Source organism: Venustampulla echinocandica, assembly GCF_003357145.1.
Source record: "Venustampulla echinocandica strain BP 5553 chromosome Unknown scaffold_10, whole genome shotgun sequence".
NCBI classification, from domain to species: domain Eukaryota; kingdom Fungi; phylum Ascomycota; class Leotiomycetes; order Helotiales; family Pleuroascaceae; genus Venustampulla; species Venustampulla echinocandica.
Window position 1 is genome coordinate 143,513 of NW_022474215.1, and position 24,862 is coordinate 168,374.

The window sequence follows — 24,862 nt, forward strand, 5'->3', positions numbered from 1 at the left end:
ATAGCTTCGAAGTAATCCTGATCTCATTTACAATCTAGGAGGCAGTGTTGTTGGAGGTGGTTGCTTGTTGAACGGGAAATCTCGAGCTGTAGAAAATTGGGTTATTACAAACTATACAAGTCTAACAGCAGAAGTAGGACACCTACAACCTGCCATGTCGAGCCTAGAAATTTCTCTAGGACCTTTCTCTCCTTCAGACAACCCGTTGTTCTTCTTGCCTTCCTCGGCAGTTCGCCACTTCCATAGGGTCGTGAATTGGTCAGGTTTGCGCTCCAATTGGTTTCTGACGTGCTACAAATTTGGTCGATTAGACTTCACGAATGAAAATATGAGATATGAGGTCAACTTACCCTACCAAGGATGGGTAGGAACTTGAAAGCGTGACCACTATGCAAATCAAATGAGTCCATCATTGTCCTAGAAAATTTAGGTGCGAACAATACTTACCACCCCCCGGTGCAGATAAATAACGAGTCTGAATAGCCAGGAACGTAGTCGATGACGTACTGTACATGTGAGCAACTTTGATTTGTCTTCAACGTGGGTATACTTACGTCGTTGTCGATACTATCAGTGTACCAGCAAAGCTGCAGATGGTCAATATATACACAAGGGTCACAAGGATGTGGCGAACGGACTCTACTGTCTGTGAAGCCAAACTCTATCAGCTCGGGAAATGCTTCAGTAACAACCTCCTTCATCAGTGATAGTGCGGATCGTGGAACCGTGTCGATAGGATTATCGGTGTATTTTGTCCTAGGAATGGAAATCCGTCTAGAATTTATAAGCATGGTCTGAAAACTTGCTATAGCATGCGAACATGCGAACATACAGATTGGGCTCGGTAGGGTGATCTTGGAAGCTTGTGAACTGCGAAAGATGACCGGTTAGTACAGTCACCGAAAGGAGAAAATCAAAGTTTGCTTACTTTGCGGTTACGGAAGCTGAATTTCAGGCGGCCTTCTTTGGAGATTGGGTAACCACCACCAGAGTAAGATCTAAAAGAAGTTATTTAAGGCCAATGAGTTTGTCTGAGAATCAAATATACTTATTGTCCCCTGCACCTCTCTGATAGGACCAGACAGGGTAGTGGTCAGCGTGAAATCTTCTCCGTAAATCTTGCCTATCCTGGGGAATGTCGACAAACATAACGGTGCCTGCTGTGGCTTCGACGGCATTGTGGGCTTCGGGAATGATTGATGCAGTCCAGCCACCAGCTGCAATAGAGTCAATGAGGACGAGCAACTTAAGTGGGTAGAAGACTTGTCTTACCAGCCACTATCACAAGATCACTAAAGTGCCTCTTGCCGTCGTAAGTTTTGATGCCTATGACCCTCTTTTGCGTGCCATTGTTCTCGTAGATCAGACTCTCCAGCTTGCCCTGGGGCTCCCCTAGAACAAATTTGACACCAGCTTTAACACATAAAAATCGCGCGTAAACACAAGACTAGTTGTAGTTCAATCCTTAGCATCCGATCAAGAATTAGTAATTCCCTCATACCTTGTCTGCGATGGTGACGCCAGCATTGATGTCAAGGAAGCCACTCGTGTTACCATGGTTGAATTTGTCAACAAGGTGATATTTGTCAATCCATGTAGGGCTTACGTTTCGCAGACGCTCTTCCTCCGCAGCATTACCCTTTGGAGTCTATTGAAGTTAGCGAGCGTAAGGCAAACAGGCAGCGCTGGCTTCATACCTTGATAAATTGCGCTTCTCGAATCTCAGGTGCTTGTTTGGCGATTGAGTCCAGGCTCTCTGCGTCAAAAGGGTCCAGGTTTTGACCGTCGGAGAAGAAATAGCATCCACATTCAATCAGCAGCTGATCATCCACAGTGAGACCGTTCGGTAGGTCAGCGGCAGCGCTCGTTTTGATGGCCTTGTTCCAGGCAAGCCATATGTCTCTGACTTCGATGGCAAGCGTTTGATAGCTAGAGCGAAAAGTATAGAATTAGTTGCTCGAACCACGAAATTGAGTTCGGATGCGGTGCTTACTTCAGCTGGTCTCCGTAGGCCATTCGAAAAATCTTATTGATATCAGAGGAAGCCCCATCGCAACCATTGAAAGGTGCGTAGTAATTCTTGTCATAAGCACCTCTGTCGAAGACGGTAATATTCTTGTAACCAGCGCGGGCGAGCCACAGTGCGGTACTCAAGCCGAATACACCAGCACCCACGATGATCACATTTGAATCAGAGGAAGCCATGTTGAGTGACTGTGAGACAGTGTGAGGGAGTACTTCGGACGTCGCTCGGACTACTTAACAATTGCAGGTTGCAGGTTGCAGATAAGAAGAAGAAAGTATAAAATGTGATATACTAAACAAGATCAGAGCCGGAGTGTCCGAAAGGCTGTCATCGCTGTTGTTGTCGTATTCTCCCGAAGTACAGTGAAATGAATTGACATTTACTCGGAGGAATCCGAAGTTGCCTCGGACAAACCGCTCGGACGGGACAGTGGCTGAGTGGCCGTCATTTGCGGTGACCACTTCTCTTGACTTATTTTATTCTTGGAGCATCAATGCATTGTATGCCATTCGATGATGTCGGGCGTTGTTGTGTTTTCTTCGTTAGCACTAACACCGGCGCAGCATTTTAAGGAACTTGGGCGCGGTAGCCGATGCAAGGGAGGGGGTTAAGGGGCTGATAATGATAAGGCTAGTGGTAAAAGGACGAATCAGAAGCCATGTAAATCACCGTAAACCGTGCTGCTCGTATTCTCCCGACTAGCGGGCGATCTCCCGAGTAGGTCAGGACCCAGAGATCGAAATTGCCGCCTCGCCGCCTTATTAGGCGCCTCCATACCGACAACAACCCGCAGCTACTCGTATTCTCCCGAGCAGACGAAGAGGAAGTCTGAAAACTCAAGATAATCTCCCATGCTCCCATTTTGCTCCGCGCCGATCGGATTCTTCCGCTTAGAGCGCACACATCACCGAGGCCTTGGTCAATACGTGCGGCCTGGGCGGCATGAAACCACCATCAAGCGTGTGGAGAATGGAGAAGTTAGATAGGAACTGTCGAATCATTCATTCATGCCTTTCTTAACTTTCTTATAACATCGTCATCGTCCGTCCTTTGGCCATCTCCACAGCTCCACAGCTCGATAGATCAGCTCATCTTGCAGACTCGTTCGACAACAACATCGTCCCTCCTTGCACTCACTCGGACGCGCCAAAAGATATCAGCCCATCCTGTAGACTTGGACGATATCACAATGTCTGCGCCCCTCGCCGATGCCGGTAGCGCTGCCATGTGGCCTCCTGGAACCGTACAACTCGAGGAGTCTAACCGGACAATTCACGAGATCATCTTGCAGCCACGACCGACCGAGGATCCTAATGACCCCTTGAACTGGTCTAAAGTGCGCAAATATATCAACTTCGCATTTGTATGCTTCTATGTCCTTATGGTCAACGAGTTTCTGAACGCTGCGACTCCCACTTGGGGGCCAATGAACAAGGAGCTAGGGTTCAGCTACGAAATATTGAATGACAGCTACGCCGTTGGCTGTGCTTTTCTGGCAATTGGCGCCCTCGTTCTCGTCCCATTTGCTCTCAAGTTTGGTCGCCGGCCGTTATATTTGTTTTCCACGATGCTTCAATTTGGGCTTAGCATTTGGGCGGCGAAGATGACCACTGTTGCAGATCTCATGCTGATCAACATCCTGCAATGTGCATTCGGAGCTCTCGCCGAAGTTATTGTTCAGATGACAGTTGCCGATGTCTTTTTTGTACATCAACGCGGAACGATGAACAGTATTTATATTTGGGTCTTTAATATGTCCTCCTCACTTGGACCTCTCATCGCTGGCTTCATTGCCAAAGCACAAGGCTGGAGATGGGTTTGGTGGTGGAATGCTATTATTTTTGGTGTCACTATCTCTCTCGTCGCCTTTGGCTACGAAGAGACCAAATTTAACCCGTCTTCCGTTCCAACCTTTCTCCCGGGCCAATCACCAGAGACCGACGCAAATCAACTCTCGAATTCTATTTCTTCGAAATCAGCGGATGTTGCTACAGCAAAGCCAAAAGACATTGAGGAGGGTCCAAAAGAAGTTGAGGAAGGTTCACGGCAACTTGGCCCTGTCACAATCAACCTCAACATTCCTAGAAAGACCTACCTCCAAAAGCTGGCAATCACAACCCCTTCAGGCTCCGATGGCAACAACTCTTTACTTCGCCACATGTATCAGCCTCTGATTCTGCTTGGAACTATTCCTGCTGTCGCCTGGACAGCACTTGTCTATGGTATTCTGGTAGCACTCGCAGACGTCATGTCGACCATATTATCGAGTTTCATGACCAAACCACCTTACAACTTTGACTCAAGTCAGATTGGGATGATGAATATACCTAAGATCATTGGGTCGACACTCGGCTCTCTTATTGCAGGTCCATTCAGTGATTGGTTGGTTGTATATCTTGCCCGCCGTAATAATGGCGTTTATGAACCAGAGATGCGCCTCTGGGCCATAGTTCCATTTATTTTCTTGGTCCCTATAGGGTCGCTCATGTTTGGGATCGGTCTAAACAATAAGGGTAAGCAAATTCTCATATTAATATGCTGTTTCCTCTTGTGAGAGCCGAGAACCCAGGAGCTGTCGTAGGACCCGTCATGGTGCTTCTATCCTTGTGTTCCAGGAGTCGGCTCTGAAGCTCTCATCTCCCTACAGAATTATCAAGAGTGTAGAGTGCTAATTAGCTAAATAGTGCCGTGGCCCGCCATTACTGTCGGACTTGGATTGTATAGGGCTGGCATCGCGCCGATTAGTGGCATTACAATAACTTATCTCACCGATTCATACAAGGATGTAAGTTCAAACCCCGCTTGCTTGCAATAATACTTACTATATAACAGGTTATTGGCGACGGATTAGTCGGTGTTACCATTGTGCGCAACGTGTTCAGCACTGCCTTCATTTTCGCGCTCTCCCCGTGGGTCGCGGCAGTCGGCATTAAATATGTCTTGGTCACCATCGTTTTGATTGCAACTGTTATCCTTTCATTCCTTGCAGTTTTTATTATATTTGGCAAGATCTTCCGGGCCCGCAGTGCTGCAAGATATAAATATTACGCGGCTAGACAGTACAAAGAAAGAGCACTATAAGACTATTTGATGGCAGTCAGGATGAGGTGACTTCAATCCGGATTTCCTCTACGGACGCCTTGTGGTGGTTGGCAAGATTTGAGAATAGTACGCCTTCGAGTAAGGGGGCTTTTTTGTTTGCAGCGCTTGTTATACTGCCAGTTTTGATTTTATTGATCTTCAAGGACGGTGTGAGAGTTCGTGGGTAACGGGCAAGGAGTTATGAGTATCGCGAAATATGTTTAAATTTTCTGTATAGAAATGGCAATTATCCGGAGCTGGAACCATGATCCACAATCCTTTATCAGTGAGACAGCAGTGAGACTCTGTGCTTTTGCAGTTCCGCCCTGGGTTCGGTAAACCTCACCCCGCAAAGATTAATGAGGCCACGCGAAGCGAAAGGCGCTGGACCCGACCACAATGTGCATCCAATGACAAATGATCTACTTATCACATGAGCGGGGAAATAGAAGAAACTAAGGTACCTTAGGTAATCTTGACTCTCTTATATCATACCCATTACCCCTTATCCATTACCCTCGCCCACACCTTAGTGTAGATGCTTTCGCAATGATGCCGCAAAGCATCAGCGAGTCTTCCACGCGCGGCAAACGAACTGCCCAGGGTCCCGGACCGCGGCCAACCCGTATTCGTACCGGCAGCAGGACGCAGGTCGCCTGCATCAACTGCAAAGAGAGCAAGCTCAAGGTACAAACTATAAAGAAAGCAAAGCTCGAGGTATGAAATAAAACAGCTGCTGACAGATTAAATCATGATAGTGCGATGGCCGAGTGCCAGCATGCACCAACTGTGGCCGTTATCAGCTAAGTAAGCCAAGCCCATTTGCATGGCCATTGCCCACCTCATGCCCTCATGCTCTCATGCTCATGCCTAAACCACGTCGCTCATTGCCCAACAGCCTGTCTCGTAGAAGACCCAGCAACCCGACGTCGCTTGCCTCGGAATTACTTGGAGACTTTGGAAGGCCGAGTCGCAGCCCTCGAGAATCTCCTCCAACAACTCCGTTATCACGCATCAGCATCACCAACAGGCCCAACAGCAGAAACTCTTTTGCTTCAAAGTGAGCCTGGCCGTGACAGCGCCGGTCAGACGGCTTCAGACAAAGCCAAAGAGGATGATGACCAAATCAGCGACCTGACTGCTAAGGTTGGCATGTTGGATCTCAAGTACTCCGCGGCCGCCGAGCCGCATTACCTGGGTTCATCTTCTACTTTTGCCTTTTCGCGCATCATAAATTCGGCACTCCGTCAACCTGTTTCAAGAGGCCCTGCTTTCACTGCTGGATCTTCACTTGTGGATAATCTAATGCCCTTGACCTATCCATGTTCCCTTCCAGATTATGATACTGGTATCATGCTTAGCAATGCATACTTTGAGAATATTCACCCTCAATACCCCTTCTTACATGAGCCCACATTCAGACTCTGGGAGATGGAAGTGAGAGAACCACCTCAAGACTTAGAGTACTTTGATCCAGTTCCCACATTCTTTGTCAATATGGTGACACACCACCGAATCTCCTTCGCACTTTCCAAGCGCTAAGTCTCTCAGGTCTATGCAGTGGGCAGTTTACTTCTGCCCAACTTAGGATCTTTATCACAGGTATATCCTTTCGAAAAGTACAAAATTCCTGTCTTTCTGACCTTCGTCTAGCAACTGTACATGGCTGCACAGCTAGTTTCTGAACAGATTCTTATGGTTGATAATCTAATATCAATACAAGCTATCTTATGCTACACTATGTTTTCCCTCCGGTCTCCCATGGGTCCATCTCTTTGGTGAGTTGTTTTCCTCCACTTAGAACTTCTACTACTAATAGAACTACAGGAAACTCTCAGGACTAGCGTTGCGCCAATGCATAGAGCTTGGCTACCACCGCAGTGTCAAACGTTCCAAAGAACCAACCCCAGACCATCTGCAACTCGAGCTTCGGAAAAGAGCATTTTGGTGCGCGTGGGGCATTGACTGTAGCGTTGCTACCATGCTCGGACGACCACTGGGACTCTCTCTTCAAGAAATTGACGTCGAGGTAATAGAAGTCTCCAATCTTCAGATTCAAGAGTCTAAATATCTATGACAGTTTCCGTTAGACCTTGACGATGTATACGTCACAAGCGCCGGAATAGGCAGATCTCCTAGAACCTCCGCCATTGAACCTGCCACAGGAATGTCCATCGCAATACAAGTCTTTCGCCTCAGGTGTCTCTCAGCTCGAATTCATACCTCACTTTACTCCGATACTACATCAACCACCGCAAACCTTGGTCCGTCGCTTCAAAATCGTGTAGCTGAACTACGTCAAGAATTGGACGACTGGATGGCTGCAGCGCCGCCCATCAAGCCTCGAGCCGGAAATGCCCTTTCTATCTTTGCAAGCAAAGACTGGTTTGAAGTGAACTACAATCACAGTATCATCCTGCTCTATCGTAGCCAATTGGCGGAGCGCAAGGACGGCGACTTCTCAGTTGCTGATGAGGTCTTCCTCGAATGCATGAAAGCCGCTCAAAATATCTGCCATGGCTACCGTCGGCAATATGTTGGCCGGCCAATAAATTACACTTGGGGTGCTTTACACCTTCTGGTGACTGCAGGATTGACATACTTACATTGTCTTTGGTCGCGGTCTTGCCGCGAGGTCTCGCGCCAAGACGAGATTAGTAGCACCTGTACAGATTGCACAATAGTGCTTACTGTGATGGCGGAACGCTGGGAGGACGCCGCGGTGTATAGGGACATTTTTGAGGCGCTGGCGGCGCGGACCATGACTATGTTGGTCCGTTGGAGAAGTGAGCAATGGTCGGTGGTGACACCAACGGAGGCTATGCCAGCGAATAACTCGAATCTAGGTGAGTGCCTAAGCCAGGAGCAGGTTAATCAGTGGATGGCATATATCAATGCAGTGGGAATGATGGATAGCATTGGGGGTCTGTTATCTGGCTTTGTTGATGACCCTATAGATCACGAGCAAGGTCAAGATGTGAGTGCGGGTCATGTGGCTACGGAATGGGGGAGTTGCGACAGCAATGAAGATGAAATGTTATCATTCTTTCCCATAGTGCAATAATCAGCTAAACATTAAGTCTGTAGCAGACATATTGAAATATCTCTTGTGCACCGGTTATTATCAAGTCACTGGCGGCGTTGGCTATCTAGTAATCCGAGTACATGGTGGAAGGTGACATATCGTTGATAATCTGCGCTGCAGCGTCTATGAAGACCTTGTCGCCCACCATTTGCAGAGACTTGGGCAATCAATAATAGAGTTGAGCCGAAAACTGTCGCCATACTGGCGACTACTGCAGCTCAGATTGAGAAGTAGTCCAATTGAGTCTTTAATTGAGAAAAGGAAACTGAACCATAATTCCGGAGCAACGTAACTCGGGGACATCTGCATGGCTGTTATACTTAACCTCATGGGGAACGAGCACAGTTGCGCTAACCCGACAAGAGACGAAAGGGCCAATCAAAGTCATTTAGCACAGTCTCTCTCCAGAGCATGATACAAAATTTTCCTAGTAGTACAGAGACATTTTGCATGCTGCTAAGCTGTTCAAAATGGTCCGTGGCGAATACGACGGCGAATACAATGGCGAACGGATACCACCTAAACGGCTCAAACAGATAAGTGAAGAGATGAACCTCCTAGTATCTGCCCTGCCCGACTTCCTAGTAGGCTCTACCAAAGCTTCTAAGGACAAACCCAATAGTCGACGGGAAAATCCACGTAATAGGGCTATAGCGCGTAAGTTGGATAATTATATAGATATATAAAATAGGTACCTAGACCCTTCTTTATCGAGGTATCGTAAAATCAGCTAACTCTTCGCGATTTAATATCGGCTCATAATATTACTTGAGTTACTTAACAACGAAATCTACACAAAGGTTAGCTATATATCAGTTGATTATATACTATAGAAGACACGCCTAGAGCTTAGTCAAGAACTGAGGGACTTGGAAATAGGCATAGCGCGAAATCGGTGCCCCTTGACGCCCAATGGAGGTGAAACGACGGTGAACTGGGTGAGCCGAGAGGTGAGCAGGGTGAGTGAAGCAAGCAACATTTCGTATCAGCACCGAAGTTTGGCCGTCGTAGCTTACGTACCTTGTACCATATGAGGGTGCCTTGTGTTGAACACATATTTGGAGTTTGACGACTCAATTGTGTAAACTATGGGCGCGAAGCGTATACCGCTAGCTGGTATATAGACTACACTGTGTGGAGTACTTCTAGGAACGCAGTTCTAACACCCTGCTCCTATTTTACGGTAACGTCCGTCCCTACGTCGAGAGACGCACCCCGTAACGAGACAAACTATCGGTACTTTGAATTCAATTAACTCTAAATTTATAAATCTATTTAAAATCCTTATATTTTTGTATTAGTTATATTATAGGACTACTTCTAAATAGTCTAAACCCCGACTACTCTAAAAATTACAATCGCGTTGTCGCCGTCGCGTCTAACTATAGAGGGCGTTAATTCGAAGTAAAATAAAACTTATCGACCTATAGTACTACTATGAGCTCTTTGCGCCTTTCAAACTTATAGAACGGTTTGATTTAGGTTTCCAAGCCTCGCCACGATACTAAAAATTCATAGTTAGTCTTGTAGTGACCAAAGAGTGCTGTGTCATGCGACTTTGTCACATAGGTTAATACCTCTAAGCAAGCGATCAAGTCCCTGGTTATGGTTACGGTAATTAACTTATACTGTATTTATCTTAGGTAATACGGGTAAAGCCTGTGGCGGCTGAGCGTGTGGCTAAGTGTGGCGGACTGCTGCTGAGAAATTCCGTTTTTCTAATATGCTCCGAGTTGCACCGCACCCTTTTAAGTAGGAGCCAAAAAGTGGCCGATGTTTGAGAGATATAGGCGCTTGCAAAACCGGCTTCGCCCTTTATGGAGTACGGCAGATACAAAGTTTTAGAATCAGCCTCCCCATGATCGACTGTTCCTTACGAGGTGCGACGTTCTAGATCGCTCTGATAAGACGCCCTGGCTCCTTTCTTGGTTCCCTAAGAGAACTTCCGAGTCCGACTTGTGCGGCTACGCGCGCCGTGCTACGCTCCCAAAGTTGACCTTGATGGACACTAGCCACTTCAGCAGCTATCATGGATACGGCGCTTTGCGGGGACTGCAGAGACTTCGTGCAGTGCTACCACGACAACTTCACAGACAGCCAGAATGACGAGAGATCCATCACCAAAATTTTGGATGCCACTGACACCGGGTGCCGACTCAAGCTATAGTAAATAGGTTCAGGTTACTCCAGCCAGATCTACTCTCACTTGCTAAGGCAAACGACCAGCGGGCCACATTCCACATGTTCCCGCAGCCGTACGGGAATTCGAACATGCATTCATCGGAAGATTGGGAAAGAATATTCTTAGATGTCTCTATCTTGAAATCACAGGTCCAATTCCGGATATCGCGTGTGATAGATGGGCCTGCAGCAGAAGCCGCGAGTGATGATCAGAACACGGGCTCAAAATCTAGCCTCACGAGGGCAGCGAAGTGGTTGCGCGAATGCATCTCGGAGCATGACAACTGCAACCAAATCAACAGTCCAAGAGAATGGACCCCGCACCGGCTGCTCGACGTTAGATCGAGGTATCCTTTCGCTGACGTGATAAAACTCGAACACACCGAGGGCTGGCAAACACCTGTGCGATATGCCGCACTAAGTCACTGCTGGGGTGATATACAGCCTCTCAGGCTGCTACAGAGCAACCTGCATACGCTTGTACATGGGATCTCTTTAGGAGACCTTCCCAGGTCTTTCCAGGACGCTGTTCATACAGTTCGGAGGTTGGGAATCAAGTATCTTTGGATAGACTCCTTATGTATCATTCAAGACTCGAAGAAGGATTGGGATATCGAGTCGTCTCTAATGACATATGTTTATGGTGGAAGCATGCTAAACATTGCGGCCGCTGCATCCAACAACTGCACGGGTGGATTGTTCCAAAATCGACCTTCATCCTACTTAGGCCCCTGCCAGTTCTCGGTAGCAATCCGGGATAGGGCATCGATATTACGGTATCAATTGTATGATGAAAATCTCTGGAATGCCGAATTCGAAACTGCCAAGCTTAACACGCGCGCCTGGGTAGTGCAAGAGCGTATGTTATCACCCCGCACGCTTGCTTTCACCAAGACGCAACTCTTCTGGGAGTGTAGGCGTAAGCGTGCCTGTGACGAGTTCCCTTCAGGCTATCCTGTTGAGTATTTTGATAAGCCGCCGATAACCTTCAAGCTGCCTAGCCTGGATAGCAAACTGAAGACGCAGGCTCTAATCGGCCGGGAAGATAGCCGATTAGGCAAGAACCTTACAGTACAGCTTAGTCTTGCCTGGCACAACTTGGTTATGCTGTATTCAAGACAGAATATATCCTTTGAGCAGGATAAGCTAGTCGCTATTAGCGGGCTTGCCATCGTCTTCGCGCAGCAAGTACGCGGACAGTACCTCGCCGGCCTATGGAGGCCTACTTTGCTCGATGACCTCCTCTGGGAGGCTAGTACATGCAAGCACCCTAGGCGTCGCTCTTTGACATACCGATCCCCGTCATGGTCATGGGCTTCTATGGAGTGCCCTGTGGACTATATCATTGGTAGAGTCATGTCAAATAGGGTCAAGGTCGTCGACGTCAATGTTCAGACAATAATGGGGAACAGTGAATGGGGCGGGGTTAAGGGGGGGTATCTTCGATTACAAGGAAATCTCTTTCCTAATCTCTGTGCTGTGTTCAATAGAGACTTAGAGAGATTCTCTTTGGAGAAACGGGGCATAAATCGTACTATTCCAGTTGCCGGTTGCATACCAGATGAGAGAGCGCACCAAGACGGGAATGTCGCAAATATAGAATTGGGACTTTTGTGTCTACCTCTTGTGTCATATGTAAACGCAACTTGGGCTATGGGATATTCTTGCGAATTTAGAGGCCTTGTTTTGTTGCAAGCTAGGGGACAGTCTAGGGGCCACTATCAAAGATGGGGTGTTTTCGAGGTGCAGCATTCCACGTTCTTCGAAGATTCTAATAATCAGGCGTCTAGCGAGTGGTATGTTGATCGAGAAGAAGGTATTATTGTCATTATATAACTGCCAGCTGCTGCCTCCGGCCTTCAATCAAATCTACCCTCGGCCATCTCTGCACCTTTATCCACGAGTTCAGGCTTGGTGAGAACGCCTAGCGTCCTCTGTCTATGCGGGTCGACTTCTTCTGCTATCTCCGTTCCTGCATAGCGATATCGACATTTACAGGAATTACAGCAAGTAAAACAGACCTCGGAATTTCGATATACCCTGCATCATTGACTTGGCCATCTGCATGTCCGCTTTACTCGCAACACCCTGTGCCGTTCTCTTGAATATTCCTGGGACATCAATAACGCTAAGGCACTCTTGCTCTATCCCATATACCTCGAGGCACAAAACGTCATCGGAGAACGCTTTCGACTGCTGGAGGGTCATCGGATATTCCCATAGCCACGTGTACCTGTACATCTCAGTACAGCTCGGGGGAAAATGATCTCGGGTTGCCTATACCCCGCGCATAATATCCGTGAAGAACTTCTGATACAAGGTCTCCATCTCTCTGGCCCATCTACAGACTTGCTCCGCATGCTCTATGCCTAAGTCCTTCGCAAGGACGGTCGATACCGTGATTCGTCGTGCTGCTGATCGCCGGAAGGTGATCTGTGTCTCGAATCTTACAGTATACACAACCCACTGTTTTGCTCAAAGGGTAAGTCGGTAAGGCCGACCAAAAACAGAGCTCTTCCCACTATATTGATCTCCGACCACCACAATCTTGGGCAAATCGATATAGTCCCCGACATTGCAAGCAAAGACCTTATCAATCTTGTCCAACGTGGGAAATTGGCCATGCTGCTTCATTTGGTTGCTCATAACAATTGTAGTGTCGAGTACCCCGTCCACTTCTGGATCATCGAGCGCCTCGTATGCTCGCTTTGTCCATCGTTTCGATGCGACCACGTAGCCTTCGCTGAATAATCTAGTCCATTTCGTGTCAATCCTATCAGTGAGCACAATGGTGGAGTGTAGAGTGTGGGACATTGCCATGATCTGCAAGAGCACGGTATGATTTAGGCACGCCAGGAGGCACGCTTTGCGCCAATACTTGACTGGCTCTGTCCATATTACAGTTGTGATAGCGATGTGGAAGGAGACGAGAGAGCGCTCTCCTAGGCCCAGGCATCAGCGTGCTGCCACGCACCTGCTCATGGAAAGTTCGAAAAACCTGCTCTTACGCCACACGCGTGACCATTCTACGCCACACACATGACCAGACCAAAGAATAGTGGCCGAGTAAAATATAGCGAGCCCGGATTTATACAGTATATTGTAACCAGGCTAATGCACATTAATAAGCACTAAACCTGAAGCTAAAATATGATGGCGTTTATGCCCCTCTGCTCACACCGGAGTAACTCCCGGACTTTATTACTTTCACTTTCAAGTATCTTCAAAATTTGGAGCTATATCCTATCGTTATAGGACCTTTCCCCAAGTACTCCGAATTGTGAATAGACTCTAATAGTCGCGATTAAACAGGGGGGAACAGCCAAAGCGGCAATCGGTAGCGTGATTGAAACGATCGACAGTATAATCAACCACAGTCTTTTCTCTATTACTAAGTAGTCTCCTTAGGGGAAAATAGTTAAAGAAAGTGAGATATTAGTAACAACTTCGTAGACTTGCTAAGAAAATTTTTATGATTCCAAAACCATAGATTCGTCTCGTGACAGGGTGCGTCTCGCTACGCAGGGACAGACGTTACTTCGCTATTTGTGAGCAATACGTCTACACATCAAAACCATAAGAGGCTTAGTTGTGCTGACCAACACAAACCTAATTTGGATGCCTAAGAAATAATCAGCATTAAGTTGTGCTTTGTTGCAAATCTGCACACCGTTCTCTGCAGCAATACGAGATGGTTGGGACTAGCGTCAAGTGAGTTTGTGCATCTCTAAATAACCTAGCACACATGTCCCGGCAGAATCTATTGGGAATACCTCGACTACTCCTGATCTATTTGTTGACTGTTCTGATATCATGGCAGATGTGTAGTGGTTGGAGATAATGGAGTTGGAAAGACATCTCTGTTGACCTCATACCACCAACTCATTCCCGTCTGAATATCTCCCACGCGTGTTCGACAATTATTCACGGACAGTTAGGTGAGCTATGTGGCCCTCGAAACAGGACAATTGAAGATTCGTCTTCCAAGGCTCAAGGCCTTCGTCGGATAAGCCTCTAACGTGGCTCTATATTTATTCAGGGTCGGCGATGAGTCATACAACCTCAGCTTGTGGGATACCTACAAAGAAGAGGAGCATGACCGTCTCCGTCCACTGTCATATCCTGAAACCGATATTCTTCTTGTCTGCTTCTCCGTCATCCGGCCAGGGTCCTTTGAAAATGCACAGAATTGTTGCTTCGATGAAATCCAACACTACTGTCCAGGAGTCCCTTGGCTGATGGTTGGAACTAAGACTGACCTAAGATATGATCAATGCGTTCAAGCGAAGCTAGCTAAACGGAGGATCCACGGCATCAGAGTCGCTAAGAAGCTAGGAGCTGTCAAGTACATGGAGTGCTCTGCTTTGACGCAAGTCAATATAAATGAGATTTTTAAACAGGTAGAGCAACCCAAATAACATCGCCTTCATGCTCCGCTCTCATTTTCTCGTCCTGCTAGGTGCATGTGCTTACAAAGACAATCTTCGCGTTTAGGCAATCATCGCCACTTTGACGCCTACCCCTCAGAAGAAGGCCCGATGTCTCCTGCTATAGTGAGCAAAAGGCACTTGATATTTCTTTATTAAGCTCGATAAGAAACCTTACTAGGTTGTATTTGCCTGCAATCGTTAGGGTAAATACAATTCTACTGCGCATTTCAAGGCTACTCCCTGCAGCCTGTTGTGCCGGCAGTGATGTCCGTGTTCGTTATAACCCCATATCTTCTTACACTGTGGTCATTGTAGCACCCTTCCTTGACTGTGGTACCCCAATAGTTAGTTCGTCATTGATTTAAAACCGTGGCTCTGCAGCTTCGCCATACAAAAAAACCTGTATAATAGTGGACAACCCATATGGGGCTGCAAGCTAAGAGCCGTCGTAGGATGGATATGGGATCGTTATCTATGAGTTGTAGCATTCTTTTGCTATACTTATAGCTAGGCGGTAGTACTACTATTAGTATTATATACTATGTATTTGCGATCTAATTGCCACTTCGAGCGAAGCCTTTGGCCCGACTATTACAACCATGTCTTCTGCTGCAGGGCATGGGATGAGCTCGTTAAAGATTCCATAACGATGGCTGATATACAAGTGACTATGGCTCGACTGCAAAGTTATTGGTGCAGTTATATTATAGACATTCCTTATGCAATTTATTCGTTGATACAGCATTGTATAATGCGAAGTGGATCAAACCAATATGCTTTACACCAACGATATAAACCCCCATTGAAGGCCGTCCAGATCCCAGATCTCGCCATCCATTAATCCATGGACATAACAAGCCCTTATGAACTCCCACCTATCGCCCCGTGGCCTCATGACGACTGGTATTCTCATGCCCCGGAAGACGCAAACCCGGTCGTTGATATGAGTCTTAAGCGGCACCCCATCTGAACCTACCATGCTTGGAAACATAGAAGCGTCGTGCGTCACGGACCCTACCTTCAGCCGTCTCAAACGGTTCCGGCAACGACGTTAAGATTTGGCAAAACAAAACATACTGCATGATATTGTGCCGCCATAGCCCCTTTATCATCAGCTTCTTCGATACGTACCAGTAACCGAAGCGGACACCGAGCGAGGCCGCCGGCTTTTGGTTGGGTGACTGGCGGTTGAACTATGGTTCACGGTTATATACGAGGGTTTGCCAGAAGGCATTGAAGGATCCATCAAAGGATTTAGGCATGATGCTGCTAGGGGCCTGCAAGGTCGGGTCTGTTAAAGTTCTGATCTCTGAAAGCCAGCAAATCATCTCTGATTCGTACTGGGCGGCATAATCCGATGCTTCTACGTAATCGGTGGTACTAACATGACCTTGTGCTGGGCGAGGGAGCTGTGGTCTATTGCTAGCTAGTGTTCTGTCACGATCGAACACTGCACCCATTATATCTATTCCTGTATGTTGCTTTTGCTTTAGCTACTAGGTTTCGCCTTGTATGAGCTGGAAACTTTGCTTACATCAGGTACAGGTATAGTCTACTGACATGGCAGCAAAGACTCGTCCCACTCGAAAAGGGAGCTTTTCCTCAGCCGCACTTTCGGCAATGGGATCTCACTGGCCCGACGCATGAGTAGGGCGTTGTAAAACCTGGACATAATAAGGCCTGGGCTGTGTGGCGATGTAAAACCGGGAATCCACGATGGTAAGCCGAGCTCGTAGCTCTGTGGATTCGCGTGAAAGGCCAACCACTCAATGAAGAACCTGTGATTCTTAGATTTATTTGTGAGTATGAGCACCTCATCGCCCCCTTCCCTGTCTCAATACCCAGGACAACCGAGCAGGGACATTTTGCCAACGAGGCAGGAAATGTCTCGAAACAACTTTTCATAGTTTACAAAGCTAGCGTCGATGCGTGATATACCAGCGAGTGCGAAACATCGGTCCCGAGGATCTGTGGCTTCTATACCGTTGTACCGGGAAAGCGTATCGTAGATGGCAAGGGGGCCAGCATCTTTAAACTCCATGTAGCCCGCTACTACGTTGCGGGCTATGAGGGCTGAGCTTGGCGGGCTACCCATAAAGACATCAAAGTTCTGATAGAGATTCCCATGGCGACCGATCTGCATTGCCATCCAGAGGATCGTATCAGTATTAATCTCCAGGTCTCCGTGGCGAGCTGGGCCGCAGCTTCGAACGGCTCGGAATGTTCCCGGGTACCACGCGACCCAAACTCCCTTCTTACGAACCTGGAAGCACGGGTCTGTGCTCTACAGGGCATTTTCTAATGTACGTTTTTGTTTTCAAGAACTTTATGATTTTGTTTAGGTGCAAAATGCCCTGTAGCCATGCTTCCAGGTTCGTTACGCGTTACCTGGGATGAGGGGGGACGGCTGTTATCCCGGCTGGGTTACCCCTCTCCGCATGAGTAGCCCATCCCACCCCGTCCCGCTGGGCATCGATCCCGTACCGTGTTTCCCACAAGCCACCACCGGTAATGGCATCAATAACGGCATCGAACCGGAGTCAGGTCTCCCCGGACAGCTATACTTATCACCCGACTCCCTCGGGTTTCCTGAAGTCGGCGTTTACTCACTGGTTTTCTCAATAGTTGGATTCATGCTTGTGGCATCTGGTGTTATGACAAACTCCGAACATCTTGTGTGCATTCATTCGATGCCCTGGACTTCACCAGTCTCTGGACCCAGCCTTCCGCCATGTCCCAAGCACAGAATCATGGCATGACTGGTGCGGTTAACGCTAGCCTGCCAGTCTTGATGACCATGGTGGCATTCTCGACCATAGCACTTCATAACGTCATCGAACTCAACGCCATTATCTTTACAACCTTCAAATGACGACAGGGTCTCTACTTCTGGAGTTTCATCGTGGCGACTTGGGGTATTGTGCCGCACACAATCGGATTCATTGTCAGCTTCTTTGAGCTCACCTCCGTTTGATGGGCGCCTCTTATCATCATTTCCTCCGGTTGGGTCACTATGGTGTCGGGACAGTCCATGGTCTTGTACTCCCGTCTCCACATTGTAGCTGGGAGCGAGGGCAGGATTCGCTGGATTCGCTGGGTTCTCTATATGATCATATTCAACGCCATTGTTCTTGGAATTCCCGACAACATCCTGGCGTTCCTCGCACACCGACCAAACGCACACGCCTCAGTCGTCGACGTTTTCTCGATATTCGACAAGATACAGGTTGGGGGGTTCTTCGTCGAAGAAGTTATTATCTCAGCCTTTTATATCTACGAAACCGTACGATTACTAGGTCCAATTGGAGGGCGCAAACATAATCCACTTCGTAGGCTTCTTTCCCATCTCATCTTGATCAATATCATCGTTCTGATCTTCGACGCCACACTCCTCGGCACTGAATACTCAGGGAATTTTAAGATCCAGGTAACATACAAACCTGCCATATACAGTATCAAGCTGAAGCTCGAATTCTCTGTGCTGAATCGCTTGGTTGATGTCGTCAAGAACAAGGAGCTCGCTGTTAGAAGTCCGAGTGACAACCGCAACTCGTTTCCACTTAATTTTGCTACCAACACTATGGGTTCTCCTGCAAACAGCAGATCGATGGATGATGCAGTCATGGGCGATCAACGACTGAGAGTCAAGACGACGGAGATCTTTGTGGGCAGTGCCAATAGGGGCGATCATGCATTCAGCGAATTGGAACTGGAGAAGTAACGCACGGAGATCGGCGTTGGTTTCTGAATCGCAGGTCCGCTACTAGAAGAACACCGACAGTGTTGGAGTTTTATTGCGAGGGCGGCGGGATGTATTATTAGCTATAGGAGGCGGAATTTGATCGGCGATCTAGGTGGGAAATCGAGGCAACCTGCGGGAAAGGACGGGTGATTATAGGTTATATATCTTTTGGAGTTTGGCTAGCTAGTACCCGCAGAGCGTGTTTCCGACACAGTTGGCTTGCCTCGGTTGTTCTTCCTATTAGCTTTTAGGCTGCTGCAGTAGTGACCAGTATAGTACTGGGAAATGGCCGGTCCTTTCTCTGCACTATTGGACATCAACATTGCTCGTGCAGCAGTTGACAGGTCATTGGTGGCCATCGTATTAGTTCCTCCGGTTAGTGCTATAATGTCTTTATCTTTTCTATTTTCCTGCCTAAAATAAGGCAGATTGCGAGGCTTTCGCCATTTTGCCGCGGCGTACAGGTGGAGCGCTCAAAATGATGTATACTATTAACCTAGTTCCGAATGCTGCAAAGTCACAAAGCACGTGTTAATACCCAACTACACAATCAGCGTAACGTGAACCCTCACCAGTCCAACCCTATTGGGCCTAAACTGGGCCGCTGGCTTCTGCTCACCGAAAACCAAGTCTCTAAGTGGCCCACTGTGATGGTTTAACACACCCTCATCTCATATCTAGTGCAGATCTGTTTGCAACTTTTAATATTTGACTCTCTACTTCTAGTCTTTTCTTGCCACTTGGAGCGTGCCATATCTCACTCCCTTCCCATTTCGCAGCCTTGATATCCTATAACTTCGTAAGTCATACGCTGGACACAAAAGCTGGCAACTCTATACATCCAAAAGCCCTACTCTTCCAACTTAATGATACTATTCGGTCTCACACTTGAAAGTTCGTCCACACATTCCTTACTGCAATAACCCAACTCATCGGTATTTCACAAGCACCGCCAACGCGCGAGTGGCTAAAGTGCAGAACAGGCTATCAAGGAGGGTTAATAAACTCGAAAACGACCTAGCCAGCCAAAGGACAACATATAAAGGAGCTCAAGTAGCTCTTCTTGGCTATATTTAGCAGCTCGTAATTGTCAAAGGTAATCCTAGTCCGGCCCTATTGGCCAAAACCAACGCGAAGTTCATTAAACTAGGTGGGAATATAACTCCTAAGGAGAACAAGAGGCTCGTCAAGGCGACTTTAGTAATAAATCTGGGTGGCTTGGTGACTCTATTATTTGATAGAGTTTAGCCGCGTATTAATAAAGCTTGAGGAATAGGGCAGGCTCTGGCAGTATAGACGGCCAGTATTAATATTGGAGTACAGCTCAATATTTTACCACGATATATATCTATAGTGCAACTGAGAGATATATAGTTAATTACTTCTGGGTTATACAGTGCAAAAGAGAGTGTTAAAGCGTTCCTAAAATTCTCTAGATACTTCGCTGTAGATATATAAATCTTACTGTCGTTCTCGATATTTTGCGAACAGAAGTTAGTAATTCAGCCGGAAGAAGTATAGTAATGGCCTTTCCCAGTTGTAGAGAATATATTTCAAGTAAAATTAAAGGTTAGACAATAGAGTTAATTCTTTTTAGTGTTTATATATGTGTTTAATTCTATTTTCGGCTGGGTACTTAGACAAACTTAATTCACGTAAAATTGGTTCTCCGCAAAAGATATCTGAATATATATAAATAGATAGCCTGTCTAGAGTTGGTTTCTCTCTAGGAGATTGCTTTAGAATCGTAGAAAGACTACGAATTATTAATCTATTACAATTTGCCCATCTGAGTTCATTTTATGTACTCCCTCCTGGGTTCAAACGTTACAGAGGGAAAAAAAATCTAGAGCTTAAAAAGGACACGCATCCATGTTCGCCGTAAACAAACCCGGGAGCTCTAGCTTACCCAACACATAAGAAGGTGCTAAGTAGAGGCTAAACACCAGATACAAGTGAAACAGGCCCCCGCGCAGAGTGTAGAAGCCTTCTTTGGCTCTCCCATCAGAAGGGCGAGCATTTATTCCTCTGTTTTTAATCCTTCTATCTTGCAGACTTTCTATATTCTGTGTGAAGGGGGCCGATTTTGATCCCGGAAGCAGGGTACGCTTTCAGCCCTACAGCTGCGACCACGTTGGTTTGTAAGACTACACCTCGGAGAATCGTGTTTAAGTATTATGGGTTAGCTTATTACAGGCGAAGGCGGAATTAAAAGAAATCGATAATCCTATTAGTATAAAACGAAAACCCCCAGAAAATAGAGGTACAAACCCCAAGTTCCTGTGGTGTTTTGTTCGGTATCAATTGACTTATATACATAGTCCATCGACGATGGCAAACGAAACCAGCAAGTCACCACTCCGACAGATCCTCAGGCCCGCCAAGATTCCTTCTCCACCGTGATAATCCCTTTAAGTATCACCTAATAAACTCCCCCCCTCGCGAATTCCTTCCTCTACAACCTCTCTCTGTATCCTTATCCCAAATAGACCCGCCCTTGATATCCGTGATGTTAATGCACTGCTCTCCCCTCCTTTTCTTGCTATAGCCTTTACTGAGACTAATAGGACGAATTTTAGGGAATGTTTTATCGTATTTACACTGCCAATATTCACTAGCCCCAAGCTCAGGGTGTAGGAGCCTTTTCACCTCTCTCCCTCTAACAAAAAATGGCGAACACGTACTCCTAGATCGTGTTCCGCGCGTAGGAGGAACTATTTATGGAAGGGGGCCGATTTTGGAACCTCGAAGCATAGTTCGCTTATAGTCTTATAAATAGGAGTATATTAGTTTATAAGATTATGCTTTAGAGTTATAATATTTATATGTACTTTTTAACCCTTTTATTTCAATATGATCTATAAATTATCAAGCTCTACTAGACTTAACTAATAGAAAAGCTAGGGAAAGATAACTTTAGGCGCTATATTAAGCGTATAGAAGAGATAGTAGCTGTATTCGAGTATAACGAGATATACTGTATATTATGTGACAGCTCGCACAAAGCCTTACAGTTCCAAACTTTTTCCAGTCTTAATTTTGGATGGGACGCAAGATACTACGCCAAGATAATTTCTCTGTCCTCAGCAAGATGGCGCCAATCGCGCCACCATCCCTTGGGCGAGACCAGGCATACCCGTTCCCAGTATCCCTGATGTATAGCAGACTCACGAATCAGCAAGCCCATAGTCCGAGACGTTTCGTCCGACATTGTAGCTCCTGTAATGGTTCCTACTTGAGCAATGAGATAATAGCACTGCTGCGCCTTTTTTCCAGTGAACATTTTCCAGTCATCTTTGGTGTCGAGGGAAATGATCGTATCATGCGATGCCCCTCCGGTACTTTTCCCTGCCCCGATATAGGACCGTAACACAAGGTGGTAAGTCTTACCGTTTCGGTTCTGCTCGTAGATGCCACGCCGCTCAAATATGCCGTAATTGTCCTTCAGGTCCGAAGCTGGTCCTTCACATTCGTCTACAAACACCGGCGCGATTTTGCTCTGGATCCGGAGCATGCCCATTGATACTGGGCCCATAGGATTCTCACCGGAGGGTTGGCATGAACCATCCATGATTCTCCATATTTGAGTTGGAGCTGGACTGTTTTCACCGGAGTGGGAAATGGTGCTACCGGAAAGGGAGCAAAAGGAAATCCCTCCTCGAAGTGAGGCCCACGACCAAGTTGGTGCGTAGTAAGCTTCGTGCCTACCACAAGGAGCCCCGTTCCGATTCCAGCCACGCCACAGAAGTTGGTCGCCAGCATCTTCGCGCCAAATTCCCGCCAAGTAGTTTTGTGATGAGCGGCCGAGCTTTGACGCGGCTCCAGCAAGTGCCGAGAGTCTATCCCGTTCGTAAGTAAACGTGCGGCGACTATAAATTCCGATCAACTTCTTCCACGACTTATTCAGATCTGTGGTTCTACCGGCGTTACTACCACTGGCTGATAAGCCTCTGGTGACGCTGCCGTCCCCGCGTTGCGTTAATAGTAAATTCCTGGTTAGGTCATTCGTGAATCGTTCGTCTGCCAAAGATTTTAGGCCACATTCGCATCGGGACATTGACCTACACTGCCAATGCAGTTCAGTCCTTGAGAAACAGATTTTGCGGCGGGAAAGAATTTCCTCTTGCATGATCCATCCTCGACTCTGGAGCTGCGAGATCGGTTTGTCAACCAAACAGAATGCTTCTTCCGGGGAGAGGGAGTTGGGATAGTAAGAATGCCGAAATGACGCTAAAATCCAGTATTGGTCATTGGTCTGCGGGTTTCGACTTTCAATCTCTCGGACCCAATCTGTCGCAATGCTTTTGTCTTCTACTGTCTGGAAAAGCCCATCATCGCAGTGGTTGGCTCTTTCAGCAAAAAGTGTCGCGTATGCGTTCTCGTAGATGTCACCCATTCTGGCGGCCTCAATCTCCCAGTCCTGCAGGTCATCCTGAACAATACACAGAGAGTCGATCCAGAGATATTGAATCCCCAGCGAGCGAGACACTTCTATAGCATGCCTAAACGTCAACGGAAATGATTCAAAAGGAATCATTCGACAAAAGTCCTCGATATTTTCTCGTTTCGTGATCAACATCTTGAGCTGAGAGTCCAAAGCGCCCCAGCGATGGCTAAGAGCAATATATCGTCCAACCTCACCATGGGTGATCTTGAGGAAAGGCTGGGCCGTGCCACTCCCGACGTCAATAATCCTTGTTGGAAGTTTTGGATGCATACTCTGCTGACAAGAAGGATGATTTGCCTGACAATCATTAATCCAAGCGGAGAGCATCTGGATATCTCGTAATTGACTTCGATTGAACGGGGATTTGATAACGTTTGGTAACCAAGGGAATGGTGAAGGGGACCTTTCTGATACCAATTAGTAGGCGTGAAAACGGAGCTAACCAGGTCATTTACCTCCGTCTGCAGCGAGAACCACGACCGCAACTGTTTCTCCGGCTACTTCATTCCCATCTTCAACACGTTTCTTGATAAGATAGACACCGAAGGCACCTTTGTTACCAGACCATGTCGATACATAGTGAACGGGGCCTAAATTCCCTGCTTGTATGTACACTTTCCAAAAGAGAGAACAAATGGAGCAACCATTATCGAAAGACCTGAATAGAGCCTCTATCGGCACAGGTTGTTCAGTGCACGTCGTCAGAGGGCCACAAGTCATGCATGGCCGTGGTGTGACAGGGTCATAGAAATTCGATAATTCCTCAACCTGTACTCTAATTTCAGGTATCTCACCCAGGGCGGGGTCTGAAGGTGGGGGACAGAGTTCACCCTGTGTCTGGATTCCATTCGTCGAGGCAGGTTTCCTCGGTGCGAGCCGTTTCAGCTTCTTAAACATCTCTAAGCTTATTTGATTGTGCCCTGCGATACGAGAGAGATCAGGGTGATGGTTGAAGAATCTCTATGAGTTATTGTCAAAGAACATCGGTACTCGTAATGCGACTCAAAATCGTAGCATGCGGTGGTGTCATCGAACCTGGCGCACCTCATTGGAAGGGTTTCACCATCTTAACGCCTACATGGCCCAACGCCCAAAAACCTATTTGACTGCAAACGAACCACAAAGCAAAGAAAATAAGTTGAGATTCGTGGCCTACGACCCCATTTAAGCCATCCCTAGTAGTTTTCAGAATTCTCTAACCACTTTGAAAAAATCTCAAAATTTTGGTGTTCCGACAGGGGTATAAGGGGGAGGTTTACTATAGGCGATTAGACGGCGCATCCTTCTATAGTAGCATATCGATTACACTGGCGATTAATAGGCTTCAGCGTTGGCGAGGGAGCAAATCTGGCTCTCTCATGCCCATTCATAGATTGCGCTGGTGCTTGACGAACGGTGGTGTTGAGTAGGGATGGCCAAAATAGGTTCTATGTTATCCTGCTCATGCTCCGCTCAGACTCTCCTTAGTATGCCCGCCTTCAGTTCCGGCATATATCCCCTAGACTCAGGTTAAGCACTAACTGCTCACGCCCGGAGACTAAAACAGATTGAGCAAAAGAAAAAAGCACTATAGGGTTTAGGATACTTTGGAGTGATTCAGGGCCCTGAGAGACGGACTAGAGTCCTATGTCAGTTTGTCAGCCTGCGGTCACCCACTAGCCCAAACATGTAAAATGGGACCCCTCAGAAAACAGAGGTCGAAACCTCAAGCTTCCGAGGCCCTTTACTCGGTATCAATCGACTTATGAGCAAATTGCATCGGCCCACACTAGCATAGTTGACCGATGGTAAGCCAGCTCCTTGAGGGCGTCTAGGAGACTCGAACCAATATACATTGACTAACCATTGCACTTGATCTGCTGCTTCGTTG

General features: G+C 47.1%; 8 protein-coding genes across 8 annotated transcripts; 4 read left to right on the forward strand and 4 right to left on the reverse strand.

Moving 5' to 3' along the window:
* Positions 1–27: 27 nt before the first annotated feature.
* Positions 28–2,205, reverse strand: BP5553_09201 (Uncharacterized protein; the record flags this gene model as incomplete). Its single annotated transcript, XM_032017824.1, has 13 exons — positions 28–86; positions 147–291; positions 351–387; positions 448–506; positions 555–587; positions 639–774; positions 833–870; positions 929–998; positions 1,049–1,217; positions 1,273–1,447; positions 1,502–1,648; positions 1,698–1,929; positions 1,994–2,205. The coding sequence occupies 13 exons, from the start codon at positions 2,203–2,205 to the stop codon at positions 28–30; spliced, it is 1,512 nt and encodes a 503-aa protein (XP_031865731.1).
* A 1,010-nt stretch (positions 2,206–3,215) lies between these two features.
* On the forward strand, positions 3,216–5,107 carry BP5553_09202 (Uncharacterized protein; the record flags this gene model as incomplete). The annotated part of the gene is made up of 3 exons (XM_032017825.1): positions 3,216–4,539; positions 4,711–4,811; positions 4,859–5,107. 3 exons carry the CDS (start codon positions 3,216–3,218, stop codon positions 5,105–5,107), a joined length of 1,674 nt encoding a protein of 557 aa, XP_031865732.1.
* Positions 5,108–5,659: 552 nt separating this feature from the next.
* BP5553_09203 (Uncharacterized protein) lies at positions 5,660–8,171 on the forward strand (the record flags this gene model as incomplete). Its single annotated transcript, XM_032017826.1, has 7 exons — positions 5,660–5,824; positions 5,866–5,914; positions 6,006–6,607; positions 6,659–6,709; positions 6,761–6,885; positions 6,935–7,136; positions 7,188–8,171. The coding sequence occupies 7 exons, from the start codon at positions 5,660–5,662 to the stop codon at positions 8,169–8,171; spliced, it is 2,178 nt and encodes a 725-aa protein (XP_031865733.1).
* A 2,292-nt stretch (positions 8,172–10,463) lies between these two features.
* BP5553_09204 (Uncharacterized protein) lies at positions 10,464–12,209 on the forward strand (the record flags this gene model as incomplete). The annotated part of the gene is made up of 1 exon (XM_032017827.1): positions 10,464–12,209. One exon carries the CDS (start codon positions 10,464–10,466, stop codon positions 12,207–12,209), a length of 1,746 nt encoding a protein of 581 aa, XP_031865734.1.
* Positions 12,210–12,232: 23 nt separating this feature from the next.
* BP5553_09205 (uncharacterized protein) lies at positions 12,233–12,581 on the reverse strand (the record flags this gene model as incomplete). The annotated part of the gene is made up of 2 exons (XM_032017828.1): positions 12,233–12,345; positions 12,395–12,581. 2 exons carry the CDS (start codon positions 12,579–12,581, stop codon positions 12,233–12,235), a joined length of 300 nt encoding a protein of 99 aa, XP_031865735.1.
* Positions 12,582–12,848: 267 nt separating this feature from the next.
* On the reverse strand, positions 12,849–13,193 carry BP5553_09206 (uncharacterized protein; the record flags this gene model as incomplete). Its single annotated transcript, XM_032017829.1, has 1 exon — positions 12,849–13,193. The coding sequence occupies one exon, from the start codon at positions 13,191–13,193 to the stop codon at positions 12,849–12,851; it is 345 nt and encodes a 114-aa protein (XP_031865736.1).
* Positions 13,194–17,834: 4,641 nt separating this feature from the next.
* BP5553_09207 (uncharacterized protein) lies at positions 17,835–18,524 on the forward strand (the record flags this gene model as incomplete). Its single annotated transcript, XM_032017830.1, has 1 exon — positions 17,835–18,524. The coding sequence occupies one exon, from the start codon at positions 17,835–17,837 to the stop codon at positions 18,522–18,524; it is 690 nt and encodes a 229-aa protein (XP_031865737.1).
* Positions 18,525–21,603: 3,079 nt separating this feature from the next.
* BP5553_09208 (uncharacterized protein) lies at positions 21,604–23,889 on the reverse strand (the record flags this gene model as incomplete). Its single annotated transcript, XM_032017831.1, has 2 exons — positions 21,604–23,399; positions 23,448–23,889. 2 exons carry the CDS (start codon positions 23,887–23,889, stop codon positions 21,604–21,606), a joined length of 2,238 nt encoding a protein of 745 aa, XP_031865738.1.
* Positions 23,890–24,862: the final 973 nt, after the last annotated feature.